At 42.1% G+C, this 25,917-nt stretch overlaps 1 protein-coding gene across 3 annotated transcripts in view; it reads right to left on the reverse strand.

Annotated features, from left to right (window-relative positions):
* Positions 1-25,917, reverse strand: part of TENM4 (teneurin transmembrane protein 4) — a 493,982-nt gene that overhangs the window by 221,691 nt on the left and 246,374 nt on the right. For 2 of the 3 annotated variants that reach the window (XM_074983382.1, XM_074983375.1), the window contains exons 6-7: positions 7,216-7,386; positions 1,045-1,259 (exon numbers count right to left, since the gene is read on the reverse strand). In XM_074983382.1, the coding sequence (XP_074839483.1) occupies positions 1,045-1,259; positions 7,216-7,386 (386 nt within the window). Of the gene's footprint in view, positions 1-1,044; positions 1,263-7,215; positions 7,387-25,917 lie in introns of all 3 variants that reach the window. The other variant, XM_074983367.1, reaches the window with a different exon arrangement.

The following is a 25,917-nucleotide window of genomic DNA, read 5'->3' on the forward strand; positions in this document are numbered from 1 at the left end:
TGGGGGACTGGGTTGCACCCTCAGCAAGTGTGCGGATGACACAAAACTAGGGGGAGAGGTAGATTTGTTGCAGGATAGAGAGAGAATCCAGAGGGACCTGGATAAATTGGAGGACTGGGCCAAAAGAAATCTGATGCAGTTCAATAAGGAGAAGTGTAGAGTCCTGTACCTGGGGTGGAAGAATCCCAAACATTGTTACAGGCTGGGGACCTACTGGCTCAGCAGCAGTGCAATGGAAAGGGACCTAGGGGTTATGGTGGCTGAAAGGGTGGATACGAGTAAACAGTGTGCCCTTGTAGCCAAGAAATCTAACGGCATACTGGGGTGCATCAGGAGGAGCATTTCGAGCACATCTAGAGAAGTAGTCATTCCTCTTTATTTGGCACTGGTGAGGCCACATCTGGAATACTGTGTCCAGTTTTGGGCCCCCCAGTATAAAAAGGATGTGGATTTGCTGGAGCAGGTTCAGCGAAGGGCAACAAAAATGATTAAGGGTCTGGAGCACAAGGCCTATGAGGATAGGCTCAGGGATCTGGGCTTGTTTAGTTTACAGTAGAGAAGACTTAGAGGTGATTTAATAGCAGCCTTCAACTTCCTGAAGGGGAGCTCTAAAAAGGAGCGTGAGAAACTGTTCTCAGTGGTGTCAGATGGCAGAACAAGGAGTAATGGTCAGAAGTTGATGACGGAAAGGTGTAGGTTAGATATTAGGAAAAACTACTTCACTAGGCGGGTGGGTGAGGCAGTGGAATGTGTTGCCTGGAGAGGTGGTGGATTCTCCATCCCTTGAAGTTTTTAAGTCCCGGCTGGACAAGGTCCTGGCTGGGATGACTTAGTAGGGGTTGATCCTGCTTGAAGCAGGGGGCTGGACTAGATGACCTCCTGAGATCCCTTCCAGCCCAATGATTCTGTGATTCTGTGAACCCACCAAATTCATGAGATAGGCAAACGGAATGAAAAGAGGGGCCATCTACCTTCTCATGATACAAGCTACAAGTACATCAATATTAATGTAAGTATTGGTTCATTGAAATGTGTTCCTGTTACCTGTGTATGTGAAGGAGGAAGGCCTTTTCTGCCATAAATCCCAACCAGAGCAGCCTTTCCTAAGGACACATTGAATTTTAGATGCACTGGGTGGTCAATGAACACCTGAGATCTCCAAAAGATACCAGGAGGAATCTTCTGCGTGACTCGCCGTCCAACATCAATTTCTCCAGAGTCTATAAAACTGTCCTCTGGAAAGAAACTACTGGGCTTTCCTGCTGAGACACAGAAACAACAAAAAACAAAACAAAAAAAAAAGGAACTTGGATTAGCCTCGCGTCCCATAAGCAATCTGATCAAGCTGGTATCTCTGACACTGATCTACCCATGTACAGACTTCCTCAGAATACATTATGCATCAAGTCTTTATACTTATGAAAGAAAAATGGATAGGATTACTCCTGGCTACTCTCCATCCTTCTATTAAAAACATGTATCTTGGAAGTGCAATATCGATTCCCAAATGGCCCTCTGCTTAAATCTTAATGCTAAAATAAATCATCTTACATCATATCATGTATTTTATTTATGGAGAAAGTAATTATTACATTATCAAAAAATGTAGTGATTGTGAGTTTCCCATGCAACATGGAGTCAGACACATATGTCAAGAAGATCTATTTAAATGATGGTGAAATATACAGGAGAAAAGTAGAGGCAAAATGCACTAGAAAATTAATTATTTGCAATTGTGGGAACACATCCTCAGTATATCCTCAGTTGTGGGATGGTATCCTCAATACAGAAATGCCTGAATGAAGGAGAGCCATACAGCAAAGACAGGGAACATCTTATGCTGCACTTCCATACCATCTCCCATTTCAGAATTCAGTTTTTAAAATTAGGCTTTAAAAGAGCTCTATGGAGTGGGCTAATTTTCCCTGTTTTACATATGGGAAAACTGAGACACAAAGGCTAAGGCTTTACTTTCTGACTGAGTCTACTGAGTTTGGGTGTCCACGTTGAAAACGCTTTGTGCTGCTATCCACAGGTACTAAGCATTTACAAATCCAAATGAAGTCAACAGAGTTCTCAGCTCCTTTGAATAACAAGCCCTTGGTATATCAGTTTAGGCATCCATCTGATTAGCTCTCAGAATTAGTTGGCACTTTGGAAAATGGGGACCGAAGGGAAGCACAGTGAATTAGGGTCAGAGTGGGAAGTAAAAGCTCAGAACTGCTGACTTCCAGGGCTTTGCTTTAATCACTGCCCCATGCTGCCTTGTCTGACATTACAGCAAAACAGGAAAAGAGATAAAGATGAAAAATGCATTGCTTAGAAGACTGCCTTTATTTTATAATTAAACCCATTAATATTTGACAAGTATGTGTTAGCATCACCTCCCAGATTTCAGCTTTTATAGGAACAATTAGGGGACAGGAGAATACCATGTGGACTATCATAAGCTGTCTTTAGTACCTTTAGATATTCAAATCAACAACTATTTCATCTCTTTGCTGTTAAAACCCAATACCGTATGTGTCACAGATCAAATGAGTCTAACAAAATGAGAAAGACTCTTCCAGGAATATAAAATCATTTGTAACAAAATCACATTTATGGAAACTTTTTCTTTTTTTTTTAATAACTCTGCATTTGGGAAATAAGAAACTACAGTGTCCTTTTACATATTATGAATTCTAGTCAAATACCCTCACAATGTACATTTAATGCCGAACTGGTAGGGCATCCTGCAGTCATTAAATAAACTATTTTTTCTGTTTAAAATAATAAAAATCCACTTAAATCTTAAATTTCTCCATATATTATCATTGTAATGTAAACTCTGTAGCAGAAATATCGAGTTCAAACTTTAAAGTGTCATCTTAATTAGAAGTAGATGAAAAAAGTTAAAATTCCTGTTAACATTAAAAGTACTCAATGCAGGTGCTATCTTTTATCATGGAGAAGAAATTTCATTTAGTTTTTTTTAATACAGGAAAGCCATTGAGCACATGCTGAACTTTCAGTACCAACAAAACTACTCCTGCTTAAAGTGAAGCACATAATTAAGAGCTTTGCTGGACTGGAAGCTTATGGCATACACATGCCTCATTATCAAATTAATAAATGTTTGATTTTGAAAACACCAACAAAGGAATAAAACTTCATTCATGGAGAGATGGATCTTCTATTGTTATCATAGCCTAATTTATTCTTGTCCTTTGCATTCAAAGAAACAAGAAAAATCTAAATTCCTTATTTATCAGAGTTTAAAAATCTAGATGAATATTAACAAAAATAAACAAAGGCGGTTTGGAGGAATAGGAAATTATAATTAAACCATTTGCAACACGGTCAATAGCACAGAATAATATAACTGAGATCAAATTCATTTAATTTCATCTATTTTATTTTGTGAATTCAATTATTAGAATTTTCATGAATCCTGAAAGTCATTTTTTAGGATAGACAACTTGCATGTGTAAGGTTTTCTTTCAAAACTTCCTATTCTATAGCTATGGGATGCAAAGAGAGCTATAATGGCCGTGTCTACACTAGCCCCAAACTTCGAAATGGCCATGCAAATGGCCATTTCGAAGTTTACTAATGAAGTGCTGAAATGCATATTCAGTGCTTCATTAGCATGCGGGCGGCCGTGGCACTTCGAAATTGACATGCCTCGCCGCCGCGCGGCTCGTCCCAACGGGGCTCCTTTTCCATAAGGGGACTTCGAAGTAGGCGGGATCCTTTCAAAAAGGAGACACATTGGGATGAGCCGCGCGGCGGCGAGGCGCGTCAATTTCGAAATGCCGCGGCCGCTTGCATGCTAATGAAGCGCTGAATATGCATTTCAGAGCTTCATTAGTAAACTTCAAAAGGGCCATTTGCGTGGCCATTTCAAAGTTTGGGGCTAGTGTAGACGTAGCCAATAGGTTATAACAAGTTTCAGAGTTTATTTCTTCTGGTCCACATCACATGTATTTCTGGGATTATTACTGACATGTTTGATGCACACACGAAAATTAAAATGGAAAAGCAAAGCACACAGCATACTGATTAAGTGGTCATTAATGAAAATCTTACATCAGAACAAATGAGGCAGGGTGAGTGTTTAAAATACTAAAGGCTGCCATGCAGTAGATACTTCAGAAAAAAATGAGCATAAGATAGATTCCTTGTAGTACGTGTGGTGCTTGTTCAAGCAAGAAAATGAAAAAAAAAAAATTCTGTGTTTGAGGCAAAAATGGCCATTCCACAGAAGTACGTGTCTTTTCGTGTTTTTTCTTGTTTGTTAGCTATATGTAGGAAAAGGTCCGGTATACTCTTGTTCTGGAGCTAGTCAAAGCAACTGCTTCATGTTCCTTTTGGGAAAGATTTACGCCAGTGCAAAAGTTCAGAGCAAGGTTTTCTGCAGAGGAGTAAATGTCACCCAATGACATCAACAAGAATTGTCAATGGCTCTGAGCAGAATACGATCAAGCTCTGAGAGCTGAATATCTATAAAGCTCAAAATAAGAATGAAATTTCAGTACAATTTTTAATCAGTAACTTTGTCTAACTAACCTGAAGCAAAATTAATTTCAAAGAATTCTGAATTCCTAATTAGGCTGCCAATTACTTTGCTCCTTCAACACATTAAAATACCTAGCATATGCAATTCTTTAGTTTCCTTAGCAGCTATTTCTAATGTATTCAGTTACCAAAATTAAATATTTTATTTTTTGGACCCAACTGAGTTTGATTATAGTTCTGATATAGGCTCTGATTTGGTAAAGTAACCTGATCGGTCACAGCTCTAAAGTGCATGCAAGAGTCACTGACTTAAACAGCACTTAATTACAGTCTTAAATCTGAGGAATCAGGATGGTCTTAAGTACATGCTAAACTTTGAGGGACTGGAGAGAAGCTAGAGCTGGTAACTGCCTACAGCTAGTAACAGCTATTTATTTCAGCCCTCAGGACATGTTAGCCCAACCCACCATAGGAAAAGTGGTTTATTCAAGGATGACTTTAGTCAGTTTTCATAATTCCAGCATCATACATGCTTATTGAGAAAAGCTAGCTACCATGTTATCACCCTGCACAGAGAGCTGCATTTCAGTGGTGGACACGTCATAAAGGGCCGTGTCTATACTAGCCAAAAACTTTGAAAAGGCCATGCAAATGGCCATTTCAACATTTACTAATGAAGAGCTGAAATACATATTCAGCACCTCATTAGAATGCGGGTGGCCGCGGCCCTTCGAAATTGACATGGCTCGCCGCCGTGCAGCTTGTCCAGACAGGGCTCCTTTTTGAAAGGACCCTGGCTACTTCGAAGTCCCCTTATTCCTATCTGCTCATAGGAATAAGGGGACTTCAAAGTAGCCAGGGTCCTTTCAAAAAGGATCCCTGTCTGGACGAGCTGCGTGGCGGCGAGCCATGTCAATTTCGAAGGGCCGCGGCCGCCCGCATTCTAATGAGGTGCTGAATATGTAGTTCAGCGCTTCATTACTCAACTTCGAAATGGCCATTTGCATGGCCATTTCGAAATTTTTGGCTAGTGTAGATGTAGCCAAGGTCTTTAATTTTTAATCAGAAGCAGATTATGCCTACATGGTCACAAGTTCCCGAAGAAATGCAAAAAGATCAAGCTGGGCTCTGCACAGCTCTCTACCTATTGCAGTCCCAAGAGACTTCCTTCTAAGTAAAGCTCTCCAGCACAGAGAGAGTTTGGCAGGAAAGCTGACAGACTTTGGGAGCATGTGCACATGTATATGTATATCTATATATATACATATAGAGAGCGAGAGAGAGAGGGATGCTCTTATTCAAACAAAACTCCTTTTGATTTCAGTGGGAGTTTGGCTAAGAAGAACTAAGAGAAAAAAATGAGTAGAGGCCCTCAACTTAAATTATTAGGCATATCATTTTAATTTTCATTTTGATCTTTTAATAGGGAAAGTAGAGCTTGAATACAATAGACAGGGATTTAAACACAACAATTAAAACAGAAGACAAAAGAAAAATAAGCTTTACCATGAGGCCCTTTTGAATGAAGAAACAGTGGACAAGTTCGTAGCTTACCACATTGTCTAACAAGCTTTGTCCAGAGTTCTACACTTCTGGATTAACTGGTTTACATTGTGCTAATTTGACACTCACAAGTCATTATTAACAAAGTTGTTTTAAGGAGTATGTAACTATGGGCTTAGTTTGCATTAATGCACACAGATAATTCCATGAAGTAAAAATTCTGTAATTAATAAGCTTATTTATGTTAGGCCTGATCCCAAGCCCAGTGAAACCAGTGGAAAGATGTCCATTGGTTTCAGTGGAATTTGGACCATTCCTTGCTTCTTATCCACCTTCCCCACCAGCCAAAACTCCACCAGCACCAGTCAATAACTATAATTCTGTTGAAATGAGGGATTTTTGATCTCTTGGACACTTAAATATGCAGAAACTACGGTGCAGCACAAAGAGCTTTATTAAATTCAAATCTGAATTCCTCATTTCTTCATCTCCCCTATGTGAGTCTTAGAGTGATGAAAACCCTGTATTTTGCAGACCTCATAGGTATTTCTAGCACTGATGCCTCCAATGAAAACACAATCAAAGCTATAAAACCCCTTGCTTGCTTGAGGAATAGTGCATTTTTAAAAAAATTAGACCCTGATTCCACATGGTTCTGAGCAGGCTCAGCACCTCTAACTTCAGTGGGAATTGAAGGCTGTCATTCCCCTGAACACTCTACAGGATGAGATCTTTCATTTGCCTGTCCTTGAGGATACATGGCCACTTTCACAATGCTGAAGGCTGCAATGCCAACAGCTTTTAGCAAATATTTTGGTACTGTTAACAATGCCATCTGGTAACCAAAAGAAATACTAGGATAAGCACAGTTGTATTGCAATAGAGAAAGCACAGTGACAATACTACTGGCATCGCCATTAAGGCTTCTGCAGCGGAACACTGTACCCATGCAAAATGTGGTACTGATATTTCCCCCTTGAAAGTGGTTTGCTGAACACATACCCCTTAATAGACATTAAAAGGACATGATGTTTACAAATATATAGAAACATGAGTGATTACGAATAGCTCTAGACACGAAAGATTAGAAAGCACCAAACTATCTCTGGTGCTGCCAGAAAGGTAGCATGGGAATGATGGAATATGGGACTGATGGCAGGAGATCAGAGGCAGACACAGAGGACTCACAACATGGACACACATCAACCATACCTTCACTGGATCCTTTGCCTTTCCTGTCAGGTAACTCTAACCCTGTGCCCCCCGAGGGATATAAGGAGACGTCCGTTGGCACTGGCCAACTGCTGGCTGTGTCTTCCGTGATCTCATACATCTGCCCTTCCATCGGCTGCAGGTGCCAGTTTAGGCCAAACAGGTGCATGGCTGTAGTGAGCAATGAGAAAAGTCATCTTTTTCTGCTGGGGAGAGCTTCAGAACTGCAGGGATACTTGGTAGACTCTCACCCTACTGCTTGACACTAATCACTGCTAAAAAGAAAAGCATGGGATCTCTGTTATTTGACAACTCACACTGGTTCTGCAATACCATCACGAACACACCTGGTTCCCCTCTCACTCTAGTTTCACTCTAGTGAAGCTCCATTGACTTTAATGGAATTGCTCTGGATTTCTGCCTTGTGCGAAGAGACCTGGACCCCAGGTCTCAGAATACAGCTGAAGCTGGGATGGAAATTCAGAGCAACTGTAGTGCCAACACTTAAGAAGATGTGAATGTTGTATTTATTTATGCAGCAATAAATCCAGGGAAGTGGAGCCTTTGGTGTGTACTGTTTTACTCGCTAGCTATTCTCCTGGCACTTATTCATTTTTATGCAGTCCTTATACAGGGAAAGAGAGGGGGAATCTTGCCTGGGTAAGGACCAAGTAAGAGACTTAAAGGTCAGCCACGTGTAATTCATTCTTTTATTGTTACAGTATTAATTCTATCCAAACAAAAAAGCAGTAAAGTAGCACTTTAAAGACTAACAAAATAATTTATTAGGTGAGCTTTTGAGGGACAGACCCACTTCTTCAGACCATAGCCATACCAGAACAGAAGTCTGTTCTTCTGTTCTGGTATGGTTATGGTCTGAAGAAGTGGGTCTGTCCCACAAAAGCTCACCTAATAAATTATTTTGTTAGTCTTTAAAGTGCTACTTTACTGCTTTTTTGTTTGGATAGTATATAGACTAGCACGGCTTTCTCTCTAGTATTAGTTCTGTGTGGATTGAGTGCAAATGCATGTGATTGAGCTCTCTCTGGTACAATTCCAGCTTTCTGATAATCACTGTGGGGGGTTAAAAGAGAATAACATCAACTGAATTTGCATCAGTCCAGGACACATCTTATAGCAGGTTTCTGGGACTGCACAGGACCATCCAATGTATGAAACTGTTCCACAAAATTTCATTAAAGTGACTAAAGTTAAGGATCATGGCAGAGCACTTAAAAAGCAAAGACATACATGGAGAAAAGATTGCTTATGCAATTAAGGCGCACCTCCTGAAAACAAGAAGGAAAGCAGTGTGGCTTCCTGTATCACTCCTTTCTTCCCAAACATAAACATTTCATATCTAATCACCATCCCAGTTTACCTTCGGGCACTCAATGGCTAAATGATCTGATATTCAGTGCACTTGTAATGACATTTTCCCATTCAGGGTATGACTCCTATTTCACGAAATAGTTTCTCCAAGAAACTGTGGAGTGATATTAACATCAGAGATGTTTAACATACGCAAAGAGGAAGAGAACCACACATTTTCACTTTATTTTTAAAATTATGCCCAAGTTTGTCAAACATCCCAGTGATGAGTGCTGGGTTTAGTAAAGTCTCTGCATTGGAAAGAATACATTTCAAGTGCATTGAAAAGGCATCTGGATAGTTCTTTTAAAACAAGCCGTTTGGACAGCCAGAGCAAAATTAGCGCTTTCCTCTATTTCATCGTCAATTAGGACATCTACTAGCATAAACAGGGGTGTCATATTAATAGGTAATGGAAGATAACTAAGCAGAGTGAAATTAGAACTCCCACTTCACTGTGGTAAACAGGGAATGGATTTGTTAACAAAACCCTAATAATCAATTAAGAAAGAAAAACTCACACAAACATCCTATGAGAAAGGAGAGACTCGGGAATCTGTTCAAACCCAGTACATTTTGACGCAGGCCTGCATGCAACTTTACTAATAAGAGGAAAGCTGCAGATAGATATAGGTGTTGATTCAAACAGCAAATTTAGGACAGACTGTTGTGTGGTTTTGATTTGAGTGGGTGCATATGGGTTTCTCCAGCAATACTATATCAGAGTAGGGCAAAAAAAATTAAGCAGCCCACAAATATTGACAATGAAATCTTTTCTACAGAGCCTTGGATATCAAGTTGCTTATATATTATGTCTGTGTCTACACTTGCATTCCTCTTTCGAAAGAGGTATGCGAATGAGGTAATTAAAATGCAAATGAGATGCAAATTTGCATATCTGACGCCTCATTTGCATATTCGTGTTTCAAAATAGCTTCTTCTGAAAGAAGAAAACCAGTGTAGACACTGCTCTGTCAAAAGTAAACCCCCATTTTTGAAAGAATCCTTCTTCCTTTTTTTTCATGGGGAAAAGAATTCTTTCGAAGATGGAATTTACTTTTGACAGAGCAGTGGCTACACTGGTTTTCTTCTTTTGAAAGAAGCTATTTTGAAATAAGAATATGCAAATGAGATATCCATATGAAAATTTGCACCTCATTTGCATACATCTTTCAAAAGAGGAATGCAAGTGTAGACACAGCCTTTATGTTTACAGACTTCCATGTCCCTCATCATCACAGTAACGGCATACCTCATAATCATTAATGGGTTTTATCCTCACAGAATTGCATGATGGACTTCTGTGGGACAAACCCACTTCTTCAGATCTGAAGAAGTGGGTCTGTCCCATGAAAGCTCATCGCCTAATAAATTATTTTATTTTTTTAGTCTTCAAAGTGCTACATGACTGCTGGCTTGTTTAGTTAGAATACAGAGGAACATGGCTACCTCTCTGTTAACATTGCATGAGGTAGGAAAGTACTACCCTCACTTCAAAGATGAGGAATTGAGGCCCAGAATAGATGAAGTGATTTGTCCAAGTTCACACAGGTCTTCTGTGGCCGAGAGGGAAACTGAACCCAGGTCTAAGAACAAGTCTAGGGCTCTCTCCAGTAGACATCCTTCCTGGCGCACATGATGGCCACATCTACACTAGCAAGTTCTTGCGAAAGGTCCCAAGGAGAGTCTACATGCAAAAAGCGTTCTTTCAAAAGTAAATCGAAAGATGCAGAGCTCCTTTCAAAAGTGCTCTTCCACTCCAATTTCAAAAGCTCCTTTCAAAAAAAAGCATGTGTAGCTGCTCCGTGGGGCACTTCTTTCAAAAGAGGAATCCTCATGGCACCAGATTTTTCAATGCCCGGCCCATTCTGTTGAAAGAGCAGGGGCTGAGTAGATGCTCTATATCAAAAGAGTGGCTCAATCTTTTAATCTGCTTTTTGTATGTGGATGCACTGTTTTGAAAGGAGTTTTTTTCCAGAAGATATCTTCTGGAAGCTCATCTTCCAAAGGCTCTCTGTAGTGCAGACGTAGCATATGTGTATTGCAATAGTATTTGAATGGTTACTATTTACTATATGCTGAAGGGCCATTATTTCCTTCTCTCTCATTGTTCTCCAGTGAGAATTTATTTATTGTGGATAATTACTGCGAGAAACCTAAGCAGAAGAATTGAGCAGTGTTTGGGGCACATTAAAAATATCATGGAAGCTGGATATTATTCTTCTACAAGTAGGACTGAATGAATAGAAGCCAGAAATTGCGGAGGGTTCCTTGCATGCTGATTTTTTCATGTGTCCCTGAGCAAGTCAGAGTGTCATTTAATGTCTTATAGAATTATGGACTGTGACCATCATCATCATTCAGTCTAACCTCCTGGACACTACAGCTCACAGACCCTCACCCACCCACTCCAGTAAAAGATCACCTAACCTCCGTCTGAGTTATTTAAAGTCTTCAAATTAGGGGTTAAAGACTTGAAGTTACAGAGCAGCATGTGCATAACCCTCCGTGGACTACAACAGGGACTATCACTTGAAAAAGAATGCACCATTTACATTAGTTTAAAGTGTGATGTGACCATGACCCATGATGCAGAGGAAGACAAACAAACAAACAAAAACAGGGTCTCTGCTAATCTGATCTTAGGGGTTATTCCTTCCACAAAGAGGTTTATGAAATTCAAAATAACTCACCGCTATTTCAAATTTATTTTGAAATAGCATGTGTGTAGTGTAGATGCTCACAAAGTTATTTTGAAATAACAGCTTTTACCTACAGAGGCAGCCTTTGCCATGAACTAACACAAATTTTCCATCAAATAAAATGGGAAATATCTGTCATAGTTGTTGGTACATGCTGATTCCTCCACCTCCCAGACAATGTGTGAGGATTACATGTTTAAAGTGCTTATGAAATAAAAAGTGTTATTATAATGGCCTTCTGAATAACAGGATGGACTAGAATTCCTGAGGAAGCGCAATAAGATAGGCAGTGGGCTGTTCAGCTTCTAACACAATACTGCTGAGTGCAGTGTAAATATCTGGATAGGACAGACCAATAAGTTGGGTACATGTAACTCAATTTCTGCATAACACATGGACCAATCATAAGACGCTATTTGAAACCAAAACAGAAAGTCTGTTTACTCTTTGGAAACTGATGCCAATTTGAACTCCATGAACCAGTAATTTCACCACCTGATTTTCAGTTATTATTGCTGTTTTACAAATCCCCAAACTTTATGATGTTGGAAGCTGGAGGAAGGTTCTGCCTCTCATTTCCTCTCCTATAAAGGCCACCCTCTTGTTGAAATGTCAAGTCATAACAGCAACGGATGTTTTAAGTCTGTAAATTGCAGTGCGATATTTATAACTGTGGATGCAGACTGTTATTTAAATGTATTGAGAGCAGAACAAAGAGAGAAAATTTAATCTTGTTCACTAAAGTGATGGAACTATGGACAACAGACACAATCATGTGCTTTGAAATGTTAATGGTTTCTAAAAGCAAAATGAAGCCATAAAAGAAGCTGAGACTCTTGATGTTCTTAAGCAGAGGTTGAAAAGGTACCCCAAAAATTACTTGAGTTAAAGTACAGCAGCTTAGGTTCCAGGGCAGGGAGAGGAACGTACTGGAAAACTACTTGATTAAAAGCACAGACATGTCACATCTTGATTGTACTCAAGTGGCCAGAAAAGAAAGCAGCTGCACTTTTATTCAAGTAACTTTTTGGGTACTTTTTCCACCTCTGTACTTAAACAGAGGTTAATCTCCAAGATAATTGGAACCCCTGGCCAACATTTTCTCTAGCTTTTTTCTGCTCAGCAAGATGTGAAGTGTGGCTCTCAAAGTAAAAGTTCTATCAGTTTAAAAAGTTCAATAGTTGCTCTAATAATGAAAAGCACTGTGTGATCAACAGGCATTAAAATGTACCACTGTATGCAATAACATGTAGTTTCCACTGACTAGGAAATCATGTGCTATTGAGAAGCTTTGGTTACATTTTTTCTAATTAAAAATAATATTTTACTTTTTCTCAGAAGTGAAATACTAGTGGTGGCGGAGGCGGTGGAGGGAGGCGGGAAATACAGTGTGCATGCTCACTGGATCAAATGAACACCAATGCCATAGACCAAGACACACCAGTGAAAGAAATGACCCATTATGCCTGACTTATACAATTAAATCCTCTGCTTTTAAATGAAACATGTGCCATTGAGAGGTGCCTGGCTGCTGAAATCCGCTGAACAGGGAACAGCACGCAGACAGTGGCAAGGTGAGATTCCCTATCACCAGATTTGCAGCAAGCCTAAATCCTCTTCTGAAGGGGTGCCTCTGGGTGGCAAGGGGTTCAATCTCTACAGTCCTTTGAAGCCTTGGTTACTCTGCTGACTATGCCAGTAAGAGTGCTAATTAACTTCAACATGCAGTGGTGATGTGTCTGTGAGCTAACAGGCATTAGAGTCACACATTTTCAGAGGCCAGTAGCATGAATCTTCCGAGGGTATCTTTTTTTCTTTCACAGTTAGAAAATGTTACCCTTTAAATTAAACACAATTTTATCTTCTACAACAGCATCCTTCTTCTGCATGGCATTATGCCTATTATGTAGCTCTTCCCTATGGCTATGTCTACACTAGAGAGCTTTGCTGAGAAAACATCCACATTCCCAAGGTTTTCTGTCCGCAATAAATTGACAGAATGTGGCAGTTCTGTCAATAGTGTTCATCTGCTCCCCGACACATTCTGTTGAAAGAAAGACAGTCTGGATGTTCCAGAGGGCCTTCTGTTAAGAGATAGGGATTCTGACACACCAGGCAGCCCTGTTTGGCGTGTTCTCGGTTGCCCATTCTGTTGAGATCAAGTGGCTGGGCAGCCCGGATGCTCTCTGTCAATAGAGTGGATGGCAATTTCGATCCACTTGGCAATCTGGCCACGAGCTGTCAACAGAAGTTTTGTTGGACGACATCTTCCAACAGAAACTTCGGTTGCTCTAGTATAGACATAGCCTCAGACTGTGAGCTTCACTGTCTGTTGTTGTAAAGTCCAGTAAAGTGGTTGTAGTATTCAAAGTTTGCTTCTCAGAGGCACGGTCTTATGGATATATTTCCCTTGCAGCTCTTGGCTCATGATACAGCAAAAAGAAGCAGTCAAAATCATGCTCAGCAGAGTAGAGACAGGAGAACATGAAATAGCATTTAAGATTAAAAAAAGACAAAGAAGGATAGCAATTCAAATGGTCAACAAAATAGACATCTCTTGGGACAGGCTGATGAAATGAAGGAGTTAGCAGAAAGAAGCAGATGATGGTGATAGATCACAGGCAGAAAGAAGAAAAGACAAGAGATGTTTAGTGAAGCAGAAGAGACCCCCAGAAACCACCACAGTCAGCAGAACACTGAAAAACACACTGCTGCCCTTTATTAGATTGTTGACATGCCCAGGCGGGCAAGGTAAGTGTAATAAATAACCAAAATGATCAATTACAACGTTTGACATTAAGGCCCAATTGAAAGGCTATGGCTCAAGGCACCACCTGCTTTCCATTGTGTTTAAAGGCGACTTGCAAAAGTGCACGTACACTGTAGGCTTACAATCTCTCCCTACTACTTCCTACACTGTTCTCACAGGGTCAGACCCTGAAGTGATGTCTCACCACTGGGTCATTCCTTAGTCAGAGGAAACTCCCACCAAAGCCGAGGAATGCATACAAAATGGCAACTCTTTCAATCATCTCTAATCATCTTCTCAACTCTTTAGTCATCTTCAAATGATTAAAAAAAGAACAACCCCAAAACACATTTGTCAGAATTTACAGAGGCTCCTGGGAACAATACATAAATAATAATAATGATAATAGCAGGAGGAACAATAGCCTGGATTTTCAAAGCAGGGTAAATGTGTTAAGGCAACCAACTCTGACTGAAATCCAGTGGGATTTGGATGCTTAAGTCCCATAGTCCCCTTGAAAATTCCAGCTAAATGCTCCCCATTTGTATTCTGCCTTACATCTCAGGAGGTAAATACATTTTATTCTGAGTCAAATACATAGGAATGATAGAGTAGGTTAGACTGAGGAGGGCATGATACCATAAGTGAAAGAAAGCACGGTGTCAAAATCTTAAATGAATCCAGTGGTACCATCAAATCTCCATGGATAAAAATTCCATGTTTGAAGAATAAGAGTATAGCAGTAGGAATATGCTACTGACCACCTGATCAGGAATGATGACAATGGAAAATGCTCACAGAGATTAGAATGGCTGTTAAAACAGAAAACCCAACAATAACGGTGAATTCAACTATCTGCATATTAACTGGGTACATGTCACCTTAGGATCGGATGCAGACACAAAATTTCTGGATGCTACAAATGATTGCTAGCCATGGAACCCAAATGGGAGAGGCAATTTTTGATTCAGTCCTAAGCCACCCTGGATAAACTGCAGAGGGAAATAAGCAATTGGGACAAATAGGTATCCTTTAAAAGTTGGACGTGAAGTCCTCCTGAGGAAAACAGAAAAGAGCATAAGCTCTGGCATGTCAAGTGTGACATGAAGGCCCAAAATGAATCTGAAGAGCCACCAGCAAAAGACAGCAAAAACTAACAGAAAAAGAAGTACATCAAATGGAAGTAGCGTACCAATCAGTGGGGCAACTGGAGCAGTTGAGGTGCACTTAAGAAAGAGAAATTTTTTCAAGAAGTTAAATTAAATTTTTGTATTGGTCTGCACTGCAGAGGATGTGAGGGAGATTCCCACATCAGAGCCATATTTTTGGTCATGAATCTGAGGAACGATTTCAGATTCAGGTGTTAATAGAAGATGTTTTAGTGCAACCTTATAAATTAAACAATAATATGTCACCAACACCAGAGGGTACTCACTCAAGAGTTCTGAAAGAATCTAAATATTAAATTTAGCATGATGCAAGCAATCACGTAAATAAGTATGTATCAGATGACTGGGATATGGTTAATATAATGCCATTGTTTGAAAAAGGCTCCAGAAGCAATCCTGGCTACCACAGGCCAGTAAGCCTAACTGCAGTACCAGGCAAACTGATTGAAACTCTAGTAAAGAAAAGAATAATCTGATATACAGATGGTATGTTTTGTTCGGGAAGAGTCAACAGCACTTCTGTAAAAAAATCATGCACCCCAATTTGTTAGAATTTTTGAGAGTCAGTGAAGATATGGACAAGTGTTAGCCAGTGGTTACACTACATTTTGGTTTTCAGAAAACCTTTGAGAAAGGCTCTTAAGCAAATATGCAATGTTTTGTAGACATGTCAGTCCAAGGATATTAGAGAGAGAAGGTGAGAGAGGTAATGTCTGAATTGAGGAAGAGCTCTGTGTAGGTCAAAAACTTGTCTCTCTCACCAAGAGAAGTTGATCTAGTAAAAAATACTACTTCACCCACCTTGTCTCCCTTAAACAAAGTAGGCAGCCATAGAGTAAAAGGGAAGATCTTCTTAAGAATGAGTAATTGGTTAAAAAAGAGGAAATAAAAGGTAGGAATAGATGGTCAGTTCTCACACTGGAGAGGTATAAATACCAGCATACTTCATCAGTGTTCCCTCTAATTTTTATATCTGTGTGCAGAATGACTTTTGTTATGTGATACATCACCTCCATGTTGCTGCACATAAGAAAAGTAATTCTGCATATGGACTGTATGTGGCAGAGGCTGAGCTGAGGGATGGAGTGAAGGCTCTAAATGGGAGTTCAGCTCTAAATGGTGTTCTGGGCTGGGGCAGGTGGCTGGGCTGCAGGAGGGGATGAGGGCTTCAGCTGTGAGTGTGGGCCCTGCAATGGGGTTGGGGACAAGGTGTTTGAAATTCAAGAGTGGCTAAAGGCTGAGGCAGGGGAGTGGGTGCAGGAAAGGGTGAGGGCTCTGGGGCAGGTCTAGGGATGAGGGGTTTGGGATGACGGTGGGGGGTTCCAGGTCTGAGGACGGGTTCACTTATGCCTCAGGCTAGGGGTGCAAGGAAGAGGTGTGGGCTCTGAGTTGGGGGCTGAGATGCAAGCCGGGGTACAGGCTTTGAACTAGGGGTATGTGCTTTGGGGGTGTCTCTCAGATGGTAAAGATGAATATGGATGAAGTCTATAAAATCAAGAATGCTGTGGAGAAAGTAAATAAGAAAGGGTAATTTCCCCTTTCCCACCATTACACAAAGATCAGGGCTCACTCATTGAAATGAACAGGCAACAGGTTTAAAAGAAACAAAAGGCAATACTACTACATACAATGCACAATCAACTGATTGTACTCATTGCTGGGGAAGTTGTGAAGGCCAAAAGTACTACTGATTACAAAAAAGAATTCAGTTAAGTCCATGGAGCATTGGTCCAATCCTAACTATTAGCTAGCATGGTCAGAGGTGCAAACCCACGCTCTGTGCGTTCTTAAACTTCTCACGCCCAGAAGCAAGACTGGATGATAATGGGTGAATCACTTGATAACTGCCCTTTTCTGTTCATTCCCTGTGGCACTGGCCTTTGCCAAAAGACAGGATACAGGGCTAAATGGACCAGTAGCTGACTGATCTGATTCAGTATGTCCCTTTTTATGTTCCTAGGTTAAAAGGGGAAAGAGAGAAAGAGAGCAAGAGCAAGTATGTGTGAGCTTTGGTAAAACCAAGCTTTCCATCACGTCTCCTTCTGTGTTGTAAAACTAACAGCAAATGCTTTGCAAGCGCCTCTAAGGGGCTTAATTCTGATCTCATCACAGCAACTCCTTTGCCTCCCATGGAACACCTCTTGGGCTCAATAACAGCTCCACCAATGCACATGTACAAGGGACACTCTTCAAAGCGAGTAAGTACTCTCTCCCCTAGCAGCAGACCCTGGGGAGGGAACAGAAAATAACAGGAAGAGAAGAAACAGGTGCTCAGGACAAAAACAATGAACAAAGAGAAAGGGAGCAGGAGAAGGAATGGGAAGGTTTTCAGAACAACCCCTGTATCCATCCTTCTTCCTTTTTCTGTCTTCCGCCTCTCTCTCTCTCTAGAGGTGAACTGGATGTAACATCTTCTAATGTATTCCTCAGCCTCTCTGACCTTTGAGCCAAAACATCTTGCTGGCTCTTTGTAGTAACTACATCTTTCAAGTTCAAATACTCCAGATTCCACCAGTAGATTACTCAAGGCTAATTTTGCCTCAAGTAAATCTATTGCTTTCACTCCTATCTCTGGGATAAACTTGCCTATAATTATCTGAATAACTGTCTCTCTCCACACTGAAATTATATGATTTTTGAAGAAGTGGAAGAATTGACTGCTGCAGAATTAATCATAGTTTCCTGACATTCAATGTTGTTATGAAAAGGAGTCTTTCAGTGTAAAATAATCACTCAGTTTGTAAATCTTTCAATAAATTTTGAAAAAGGCCCATAAAATTAAGCGGAATAAAACCAGCAAAACACATATTAAAGGAAGCAAGCAAACAAACACGTCTTTCCAGAGCGCCTATTGCCCAGTGGAATATTACTCAGTGGAAATGCTACTTTGCCCTGACGGGTGTGCTAGCAACACACCAGAAGTCCATGGGCCAAGTGACTCTCATGGCATTGCCTGTCAATAGAGTAAGGGTGGCGAAACTGGCCCCTCTATAAAGTGCAGCATATCACGCTTCCTCATATTGTTTATATAAAGATAAATGCATGGTGAGGGCAATTCCCATGACGTGATGCTGCTACTTCATTCCAGCACAATACAACAAATATGTACATGGCATGGCTTGGCTTCTGCTCCACAGAAGTAACAGACAATAACGCAGCCCTGTATATCTTGCTTTATTCTGAATTGAACAGAATGCAGTATAGGCCTGAACTCTGTAGGTACTCCAAGAATGGAGTAACCACCTTAAAAACAGTGGTTGCTCAGCACCCACTGCTAGCAATGGCTACATCTACACTAGCCCCAAACTTTGAAATGGCCACACAAATGGCCATTTCGAAGTTTACTAATGATGCGCTGAAATGCATATTCAGTGCTTCATTAGCATGAGGGCGGCCGTGGCACTTTGAAATTGACACGACTCGGCGCAGCGCGGCTCGTCCCGATTGGGCTCCTTTTCGAAAGGACCCCACCTACTTTGAAGTCCCCTTATTCCCATGAGCTCCTTTTGAAAAGGAGCCCTGTCGGGATGAGCCGCGTGGCGGCGAGTCATGTCAATTTCGAAGTGCTGCGGCCGCCCGCATGCTAATGAAGCGCTGAATATGCATTTCAGCGCTTCATTAGTAAACTTCGAAATGGCCATTTGCGTGGCCATTTCAAAGTTTGGGGCTAGTGTAGACGCGGCCAATGAGGAGCAACTGCAGCCCCTCCCTCCCAAGTGCTTTGAGACTCCCCTACTCAGCTGTTGAGTTACATGCAGGAGGCCCTGGGGAGAAGGGTAGGAGTGAGGGTGGTAGTGCTCAGGGAAGAACTGGGGAAAGATGTGGGGGAAGAGGTGAGACATGGGGTGAAATGGAGGTTGAGCACCCTCTAGCAACTTGTATGGACGGGGCCTATGCATCAAAGGTACCCTTCACCACAGAGGGCCAACCTCTATTAATTCTGAGATAAGAGATATGGTCTAGTGTACAAGGCTCTACCTCGGCTGAAGCTGCTCTGTATTGCTATCATGATAGCTCACTGCCTTTTGGGACTTTTCTGTATGAACCACGCACCCAAAAAAATGTGAGCAGCATATGGGGGGGTCTCCAGATGTTGTGTCCACAAAAGGCCACTTGTACTGACTGTGCACAAAGAATGCACATGACACACATATCATACTTTGACCACATCTGACAACTTTATCTGCAAAAGATGTCTCTTTCCTGCATATTGCAGCTATTCCAGAGACTTCCAAGGGGCAAGTAAATAAATGGCCTGCAAATTAGTAACATTTCCTTCTTAGCAGAATATTTTATATTTTAATTTAGTTGTCAATTGCTCTTGATCAGAACAGAAGAGCTTCCTTCCACATGAAGCATCCTTTGAAAGCTTCAAGGAAGTGACTAGAAAGACACAGTATGAAATAAAGTGGTTAAGCTCAATGTTCAATGAAAGAGTCAGCACTTCCCATTTAAGGTCTCCCTAATTGCCCTGGGGATCAAAGAATTTCAAGTGATTGCCTCTTCATTCAAACTGCTAAGAGAATTGCCCCCACCAGTTTTACAGCCTACTCAACATAGGCTTCTCATTTCCTGCATGGAGGGAAAATGGGTTTTCAACCCTTAGCATATTTATATTCATTTCCTTAGGAGGGTTTTTCCAAGCGTCAACCTATAGAAAAAAAAAGGATTTATCTGTGATGGTGTCCTGGTTTATCAAAGAAGCCGTCCGCTTACATATAATCTATAATTTCCTCATCACACTTGTGTCTATGAGAAAGCAGAAGAGGAAGTCAAAAGATGAACCTCAGTAAGATTTTGCTGATGTTAGGCAGCTTACTGCACTAGAGCAGCTTATTTCAGTCCCAGAGATGCCAGTAAATTTGGTGTTGTACATGCTCAGGCCTTTCTCAGTAAAATAATATTTTTCCTTCCAGATTCCCTTTATGGCAGAGGCTATATTAATATATATGTTACTGAGATTTCTGCACAATCAAAGTCATTTACAACATGGTCCCACTGCACTGCTAAATGGTGTTTTAATTTGTGTATGTAATATTAGCAATAGAAATTTCCCATTGGAGTATTCACTTCTATTAGAGAAATGAGCACAGACAGGGATTCCTACTTGCTTTGCAGCTGCTAAAAGTCTGGGTTAGCCTGCTACGCATGATATAATTTTACGTTACAGCTATGTCTACACTAGCAAGTTCTTTCAAAATATTTTTCGAAAAAAGGTGCTCTTTCAAAATATCCAGTGGAGCGTTTACACACAAAAAGCATTCTTTCTAAATTAAATTGAAAGAATGTGGCACTCCTTTTGAAAGCCCTCTTCCCCTCCCATTTCAGGAAGACAGCCCCTTTTGAAAGCGTGTTTTGAAAGAAAAAGTGTGTAGACCCTCCTTTTTTTTTTTTTTTTAAAGATAAGTCCTCATGGTCAGCGAGTCAGCTTAACTTCTGTGCCAGGAAAGATAATGGAGCAGGTAATTAAAGAAATCATCCGCAAGCATTTGGAAGGTGGTAAGGTGATAAGGAGCAGCCAGCATGGTTTTGCTAAAAACAGATCATGTCAAACCAATCAAATAGCTTTCTTTGATAGAATAACGAGCTTTGTGGATAAGGGAGAAGAGGTGTATGTGGTATACCTAGACTTCAGTAAAGCATCTGACACGGTCTCACATAATATACTTATCGATAAACTATGCAAATACAACTTAGATGGGTCTCCTATAAGGTGGGTGAACAACTGGCTGGATAACCGTACCCAGAGAGCAACGAAGGGTCCTGTGGCACCTTATAGACTAACAGAAAAGTTTAGAGCATGAGCTTTCGTGAGTAAACTCACTTCTTCAGATGCATCTGAAGAAGTGAGTTTACTCACGAAAGCTCATGCTCTAAACTTTTCTGTTAGTCTATAAGGTGCCACAGGACCCTTCGTTGCTCTACAGATCCAGACTAACACGGCTACCCCTCTGATACGTACCCAGAGAGTAGTTATTAATGGTTTTCAATCCTGCTGGAAAAATATAACTAGTGGGGTTCTGCAGGGGTCTGTTTTAGGACTGGTTCTGTTCAATATTTTCATTAACAATTTAGATATTGACATAGAAAGTACACTTATTAAGTTTGCAGATGATACCAAGCTGGGAGGGGTCGTGTAACACGTCCCGTGACGCCCCGCCCCTTGGTCTAGGGCGGGCGGCAACAAAAAAGGGGGTTAGCGCACCAGCCGTACTCAGTTCGGGCAGTCAGCGGCTCACCGCTACCACCATACAGGCCCCCAGCCCTCCATCTAGGGCGGGGCAGCAGTTCAGAAGAGTTGTATAGTTCTAGGCCCAGCCCTCAGTCTAGGGTGGGCAGCAGTTCAGAAGAGTTGTATAGTTCTGGGCCCAGCCCTCAGTCCAGGGCGGGGCAGCAGTTCACAAGAGTTAAGCACCGGCCCAGCCCTCAGTTTGGGGCGGGGCAGCAACACAAGGGTTAAACACCGGCCCAGCCCTCAGTTTGGGGCGGGGCAGCAACACAAGGGTTAAACACTGGCCCAGCCCTCAGTTTGGGGCGGGGCAGCAACACAAGGGTTAAACACCGGCCCAGCCCTCAGTTTGGGGCGGGGCAGCAACACAAGGGTTACAGACAGGCTCAGCGGGGGCTGGCCCTGTCAAGGAGGGGGTAGGGGGTCGCAGGCCCTCCCACTCCACTGCGACCCGGCCCGGGGCCCTGGGGGTCGCTCACATGCAACCCCGGCAGTGGGGATCCAGACCGCAACACACTGCCATTGGTTCGTGAGCGACGATCCCCGGGCCACTTCCTACCTCACCCTCTGTGGGCGGCAGGTCCCAGTCCATCTGGTCGAGGGGTCCTCCTAGGTCGGTCTCCTCTGGGTCATCCACCTTTGGGGGCTCCAGCCAATCGTCCATAACAACGTCGTTAGGGTAGTCAGGCGGCGGCAATACAGGAGACGCAAGGCGGTCCTGGGTCTGAGCGCTGTAAGGATCCGCCGGGACTCTGGGGCAGCCCGCTCCTGGGGCCTCTTCCAAGGCGGGGGGTCTCCGCCGGCGGGAAGGTCCTGGTAGGTCCGGGAAGTCCGGGTAGTCTCCTTGGGGCATACGGACCCGGGATTGCGTGGAGCCTCGGTGGGCCTGCTCCTCAGGCCTGGCCGGGCGGCCGCAGGCCCTCTCCCTTCGGCCCCGAGGAGCTCATGCAGGCACGTCCTCCCTGCCTGGAGGCCCAGCCCCGAATGGTTCCTGAGTCCCGCCTTTGGCTCTTCTAGCCCCTGGCCCCGCCCTCTGAGGGGCGGGCCTCTGGTCTCCTGACTCTGGCCCCGCCCACCAGGGCCTCTACATAGCTTCCCCTGCCTCCGGGTCTGCAGGAGGCCATCCTGACTCACTACAGGTTGCAACTTCTTTGGAGAATAGGGTCATAATTCAAAAGGATCTGGATAAACTGGAGAAATGGGCTGAGGTAAACAGGATGAAGTTTAATAAGGACAAATGCAAAGTGCTCCACTTAGGAAGGAACAATCAGTGTCACACATACAGAATGGGAAAGGACTGCCTAGGAATGAGTACAGCAGAAAGGGATCTAGGGGTTATAGTGGACCACAAGCTAAATATGAGTCAACAGTGTGATGCTGTTGCAAAAAAAGCAAACATGATTCTAGGATGCATTAACAGGTGTGTTGTGAACAAGACACGAGAAGTCATTCTCCCGCTCTACTCTGCGCTGGTTAGGCCTCAGCTGGAGTATTGTGTCCAGTTCTGGGCACCGCAGTTCAGGAAGGATGTGGAGAAATTGGAGAGGGTCCAGAGGAGAGCAACGAGAATGATCAAAGGTCTAGAGAACATGACCTATGAAGAAAGGCTCAAAGAATTGGGCTTGTTTAGTTTGGAAAAGAGAAGACTGAGGAGGGACATGATAGCAGTTTTCAGGTATCTAAAAGGGTGTCATAAGGCAGAGGGAGGGAACTTGTTCTTCCTTGCCTCTGAGGATAGAACAAGAGGCAGTGGACTTAAATTGCAGCAGGGGAGGTTCAGGTTGGACATTAGGAAAAAGTTCCTAACTGTCAGGGTGATCAAACACTGGAACGAATTGCCAAGGGAGGTGGTGGAGTCTCCATCACTGGAGATATTTAAGAAGAGGTTAGATAGATGGCTTTCAGGGATGGTCTAGAAAGTGCTTGATCCATGAGGGCAGGGGGCTGGACTCGATGGCCTCTCGAGGTCCCTTACAGTCCTACTCTTCTATGATTCTATGGTGCCTGATTTTTCAATCCCTGGTCCGTTCTTTCGAAAGAACGGGGGCTGTGTGGACACTCTCTTTTGAAACAGCAGATTGCTCTTTTGATCTGTTTTTTAGTGTGTGGACGCCCTCTTTCGAAAGAAGTTCTTTCGAAAGAAGAGATCTTCCAGAAGGAATTCTTTTGAAAAATCGATGTAGTGTAGATGTAGTCATACTGTTTCATTAGGCACCTATAATTGCTGAACCCAATGGAGGGAATCTAATTCATTGAGATAAATCAACTGCAGTTCAACACTTGTTTATTATTTGTGTTGCGGTAGCATCTATGAGCTCCAGTAAGGGTTGTGAGAGATGCAGTACAATCACAGAAGAAAAAATGTGTCCCTTTGATCAGCAAAGGACTTTAAGCACATTTGACTTCAGCAATGTCAGTTGTGCCACTGACTTCAACAGAACGACTCTTGTGCTTTACTGAATCAGAACCAGATGCTCAGTATCTCACCTCCCAGTCTTCTCTGCCTTACCATTATGCTCACGGGAGTGAAAGGGTTCATTAGGTAGGTATTTTAAGGGGGCACTGCATTGTTTTAAAGAGGCTTAAGAGATAAAGGTGTGCTTTATTTTACTTTCTTATCTCTCGCCAAGCAAACTGGAAAAAATCCAAGCTATTAATGGTGAAAGTTAATTTGGGAAGAAACACCCCATTTCTTCTGCACAAAAGCCTGGCAAATTGATACAAATATACAGACTGGGAAAGCTGATTAAATGGACGGCACAGCACAATTAATGAAACTGCAATTTCCCCACCACACTAGAGACCTGGGGAAAATCCAACATAGGACTCCACGGACCTATAAATCTTAAGTGAATGGTACAGATCAGTGCTAAAAGCTCACTCAATAATAAAATTTAACACACCTGCCAATCTGTTAATTCCAGCCTCAGGACTAATCCAGTAGATAGAAAAGAAGGCAAAAACCAAAAACAACCCATAGAGTTCTATAATAAGGCCCATAGCCACCTCTTTATTTAATTACATCCTAAAAACAATGTTAAGCAAACACAAAGTTTGCAAAGTCATGAAAGTAAAATCTAAGAAATGTCAGAATTAAGGTTACCTGTGCAGTTTAATGTGGCTCCGTTGTGCATATGCATCATAACGATAACTGTCTTTAATGACATGGTCGCGTATTATTTTTTTCCTGCAAGAATCTTGCTGAGAAGAACAATTGCAAGGAAAGCTTGCTCATTGTCTGCATCTTCAGGCTGGAGCATACTCCATTCGTCACTCAGTGGAGATGCCTCATGAGTAGTCCATTCATAAACGTAGCATGTTTAGTGGCTACGTGGCAATCGTGCATGCACAGTCTGTTCAGCATCAGGAATCATGAGCGGGTGGGCCATGCTCTTCCAGGGCAATCTTCCAAGGTTTTAGCTGCCAGACTCAACCAAGTTGCTATTGAATTTCAGTTTTCAGAGACTTATTATTTCACCAAATTTGGACCAAATTTCAGAGACATGGCAAAAAGCTCATTGCTACCTGTACCGCATACAAGCAGGTCTGACTTATGAACATCTAGGGATTGTCTATAGTGCAGCTTGGAAAAAGCTTCTGAGCCTAAGCAGACAGACTCAGGCTAAATGAATCCAGCAAAGCATAATATAGTGAAAACAGCAATGTGAAGATGGAGACTTGGGCAAGCCAGCCAAGTTGAAACCTAGCAGTTGGGTGGCTGGAAAGCCTTAGCTGTTGCCTGACTTGCAATGTCCACACTGCTATTTTTTAGCATGCTGACCACAGCCAAGTTAGTGTCAGCCTGTCTACTGAGACTGAGAACCTTACTCCTAGCTATAGTGTAGACATACTTGGTATATACATCATTCTCCACTGCTGTGAACCTTATATTATCTGTATCTCTGCAGAGTGTGTGTAAAAGGGTACCAAATCAGACTGACTGTGTTTTGTACAAGTGGCTACCTCTGCTTAGATAATTGTGTTTGAGGCCATTTGAGCTACTCTTTTGACTCCATCTACGCTGCAAAATAACTGTGTCAGAGGACCAGTTACAATGGGGATATCCTATGATGCTGTCCATGATGGTCTTCTCCACATTTCTCCTCATTTCACCAAGATTTCCTGTGGTAGCTCATATCCAACACAAAGCCCAATAGAAAATTATGCCAAATCCTGCACATAAGGCTTTGAAGGTATTTTCTAATTTATGGAAGAAAAGGAAGGCAGAGGGGATAATAACTGAACACTAATTCAGCAGTATTTTACAGAGTCATTGACATCCTTATCTGAGCCTATTATTATGACTAGTTACAGCCGCACCAATGCATAGTGTTTAAAAACAGTGAAAGGAAATCCATTAGGGGAAATGTTGCTTTTGTCTCTTCTGAACTATAATTAAATTACATTATTCTACAATAATTAGTGTGAAATAAAAACACAGACATGAAGAGAACTCATTTCAGGAGATACTAAGACCTGTAA

This window comes from Carettochelys insculpta, chromosome 1 (genome assembly GCF_033958435.1).
Source record: "Carettochelys insculpta isolate YL-2023 chromosome 1, ASM3395843v1, whole genome shotgun sequence".
NCBI lineage: Eukaryota > Metazoa > Chordata > Testudines > Carettochelyidae > Carettochelys > Carettochelys insculpta.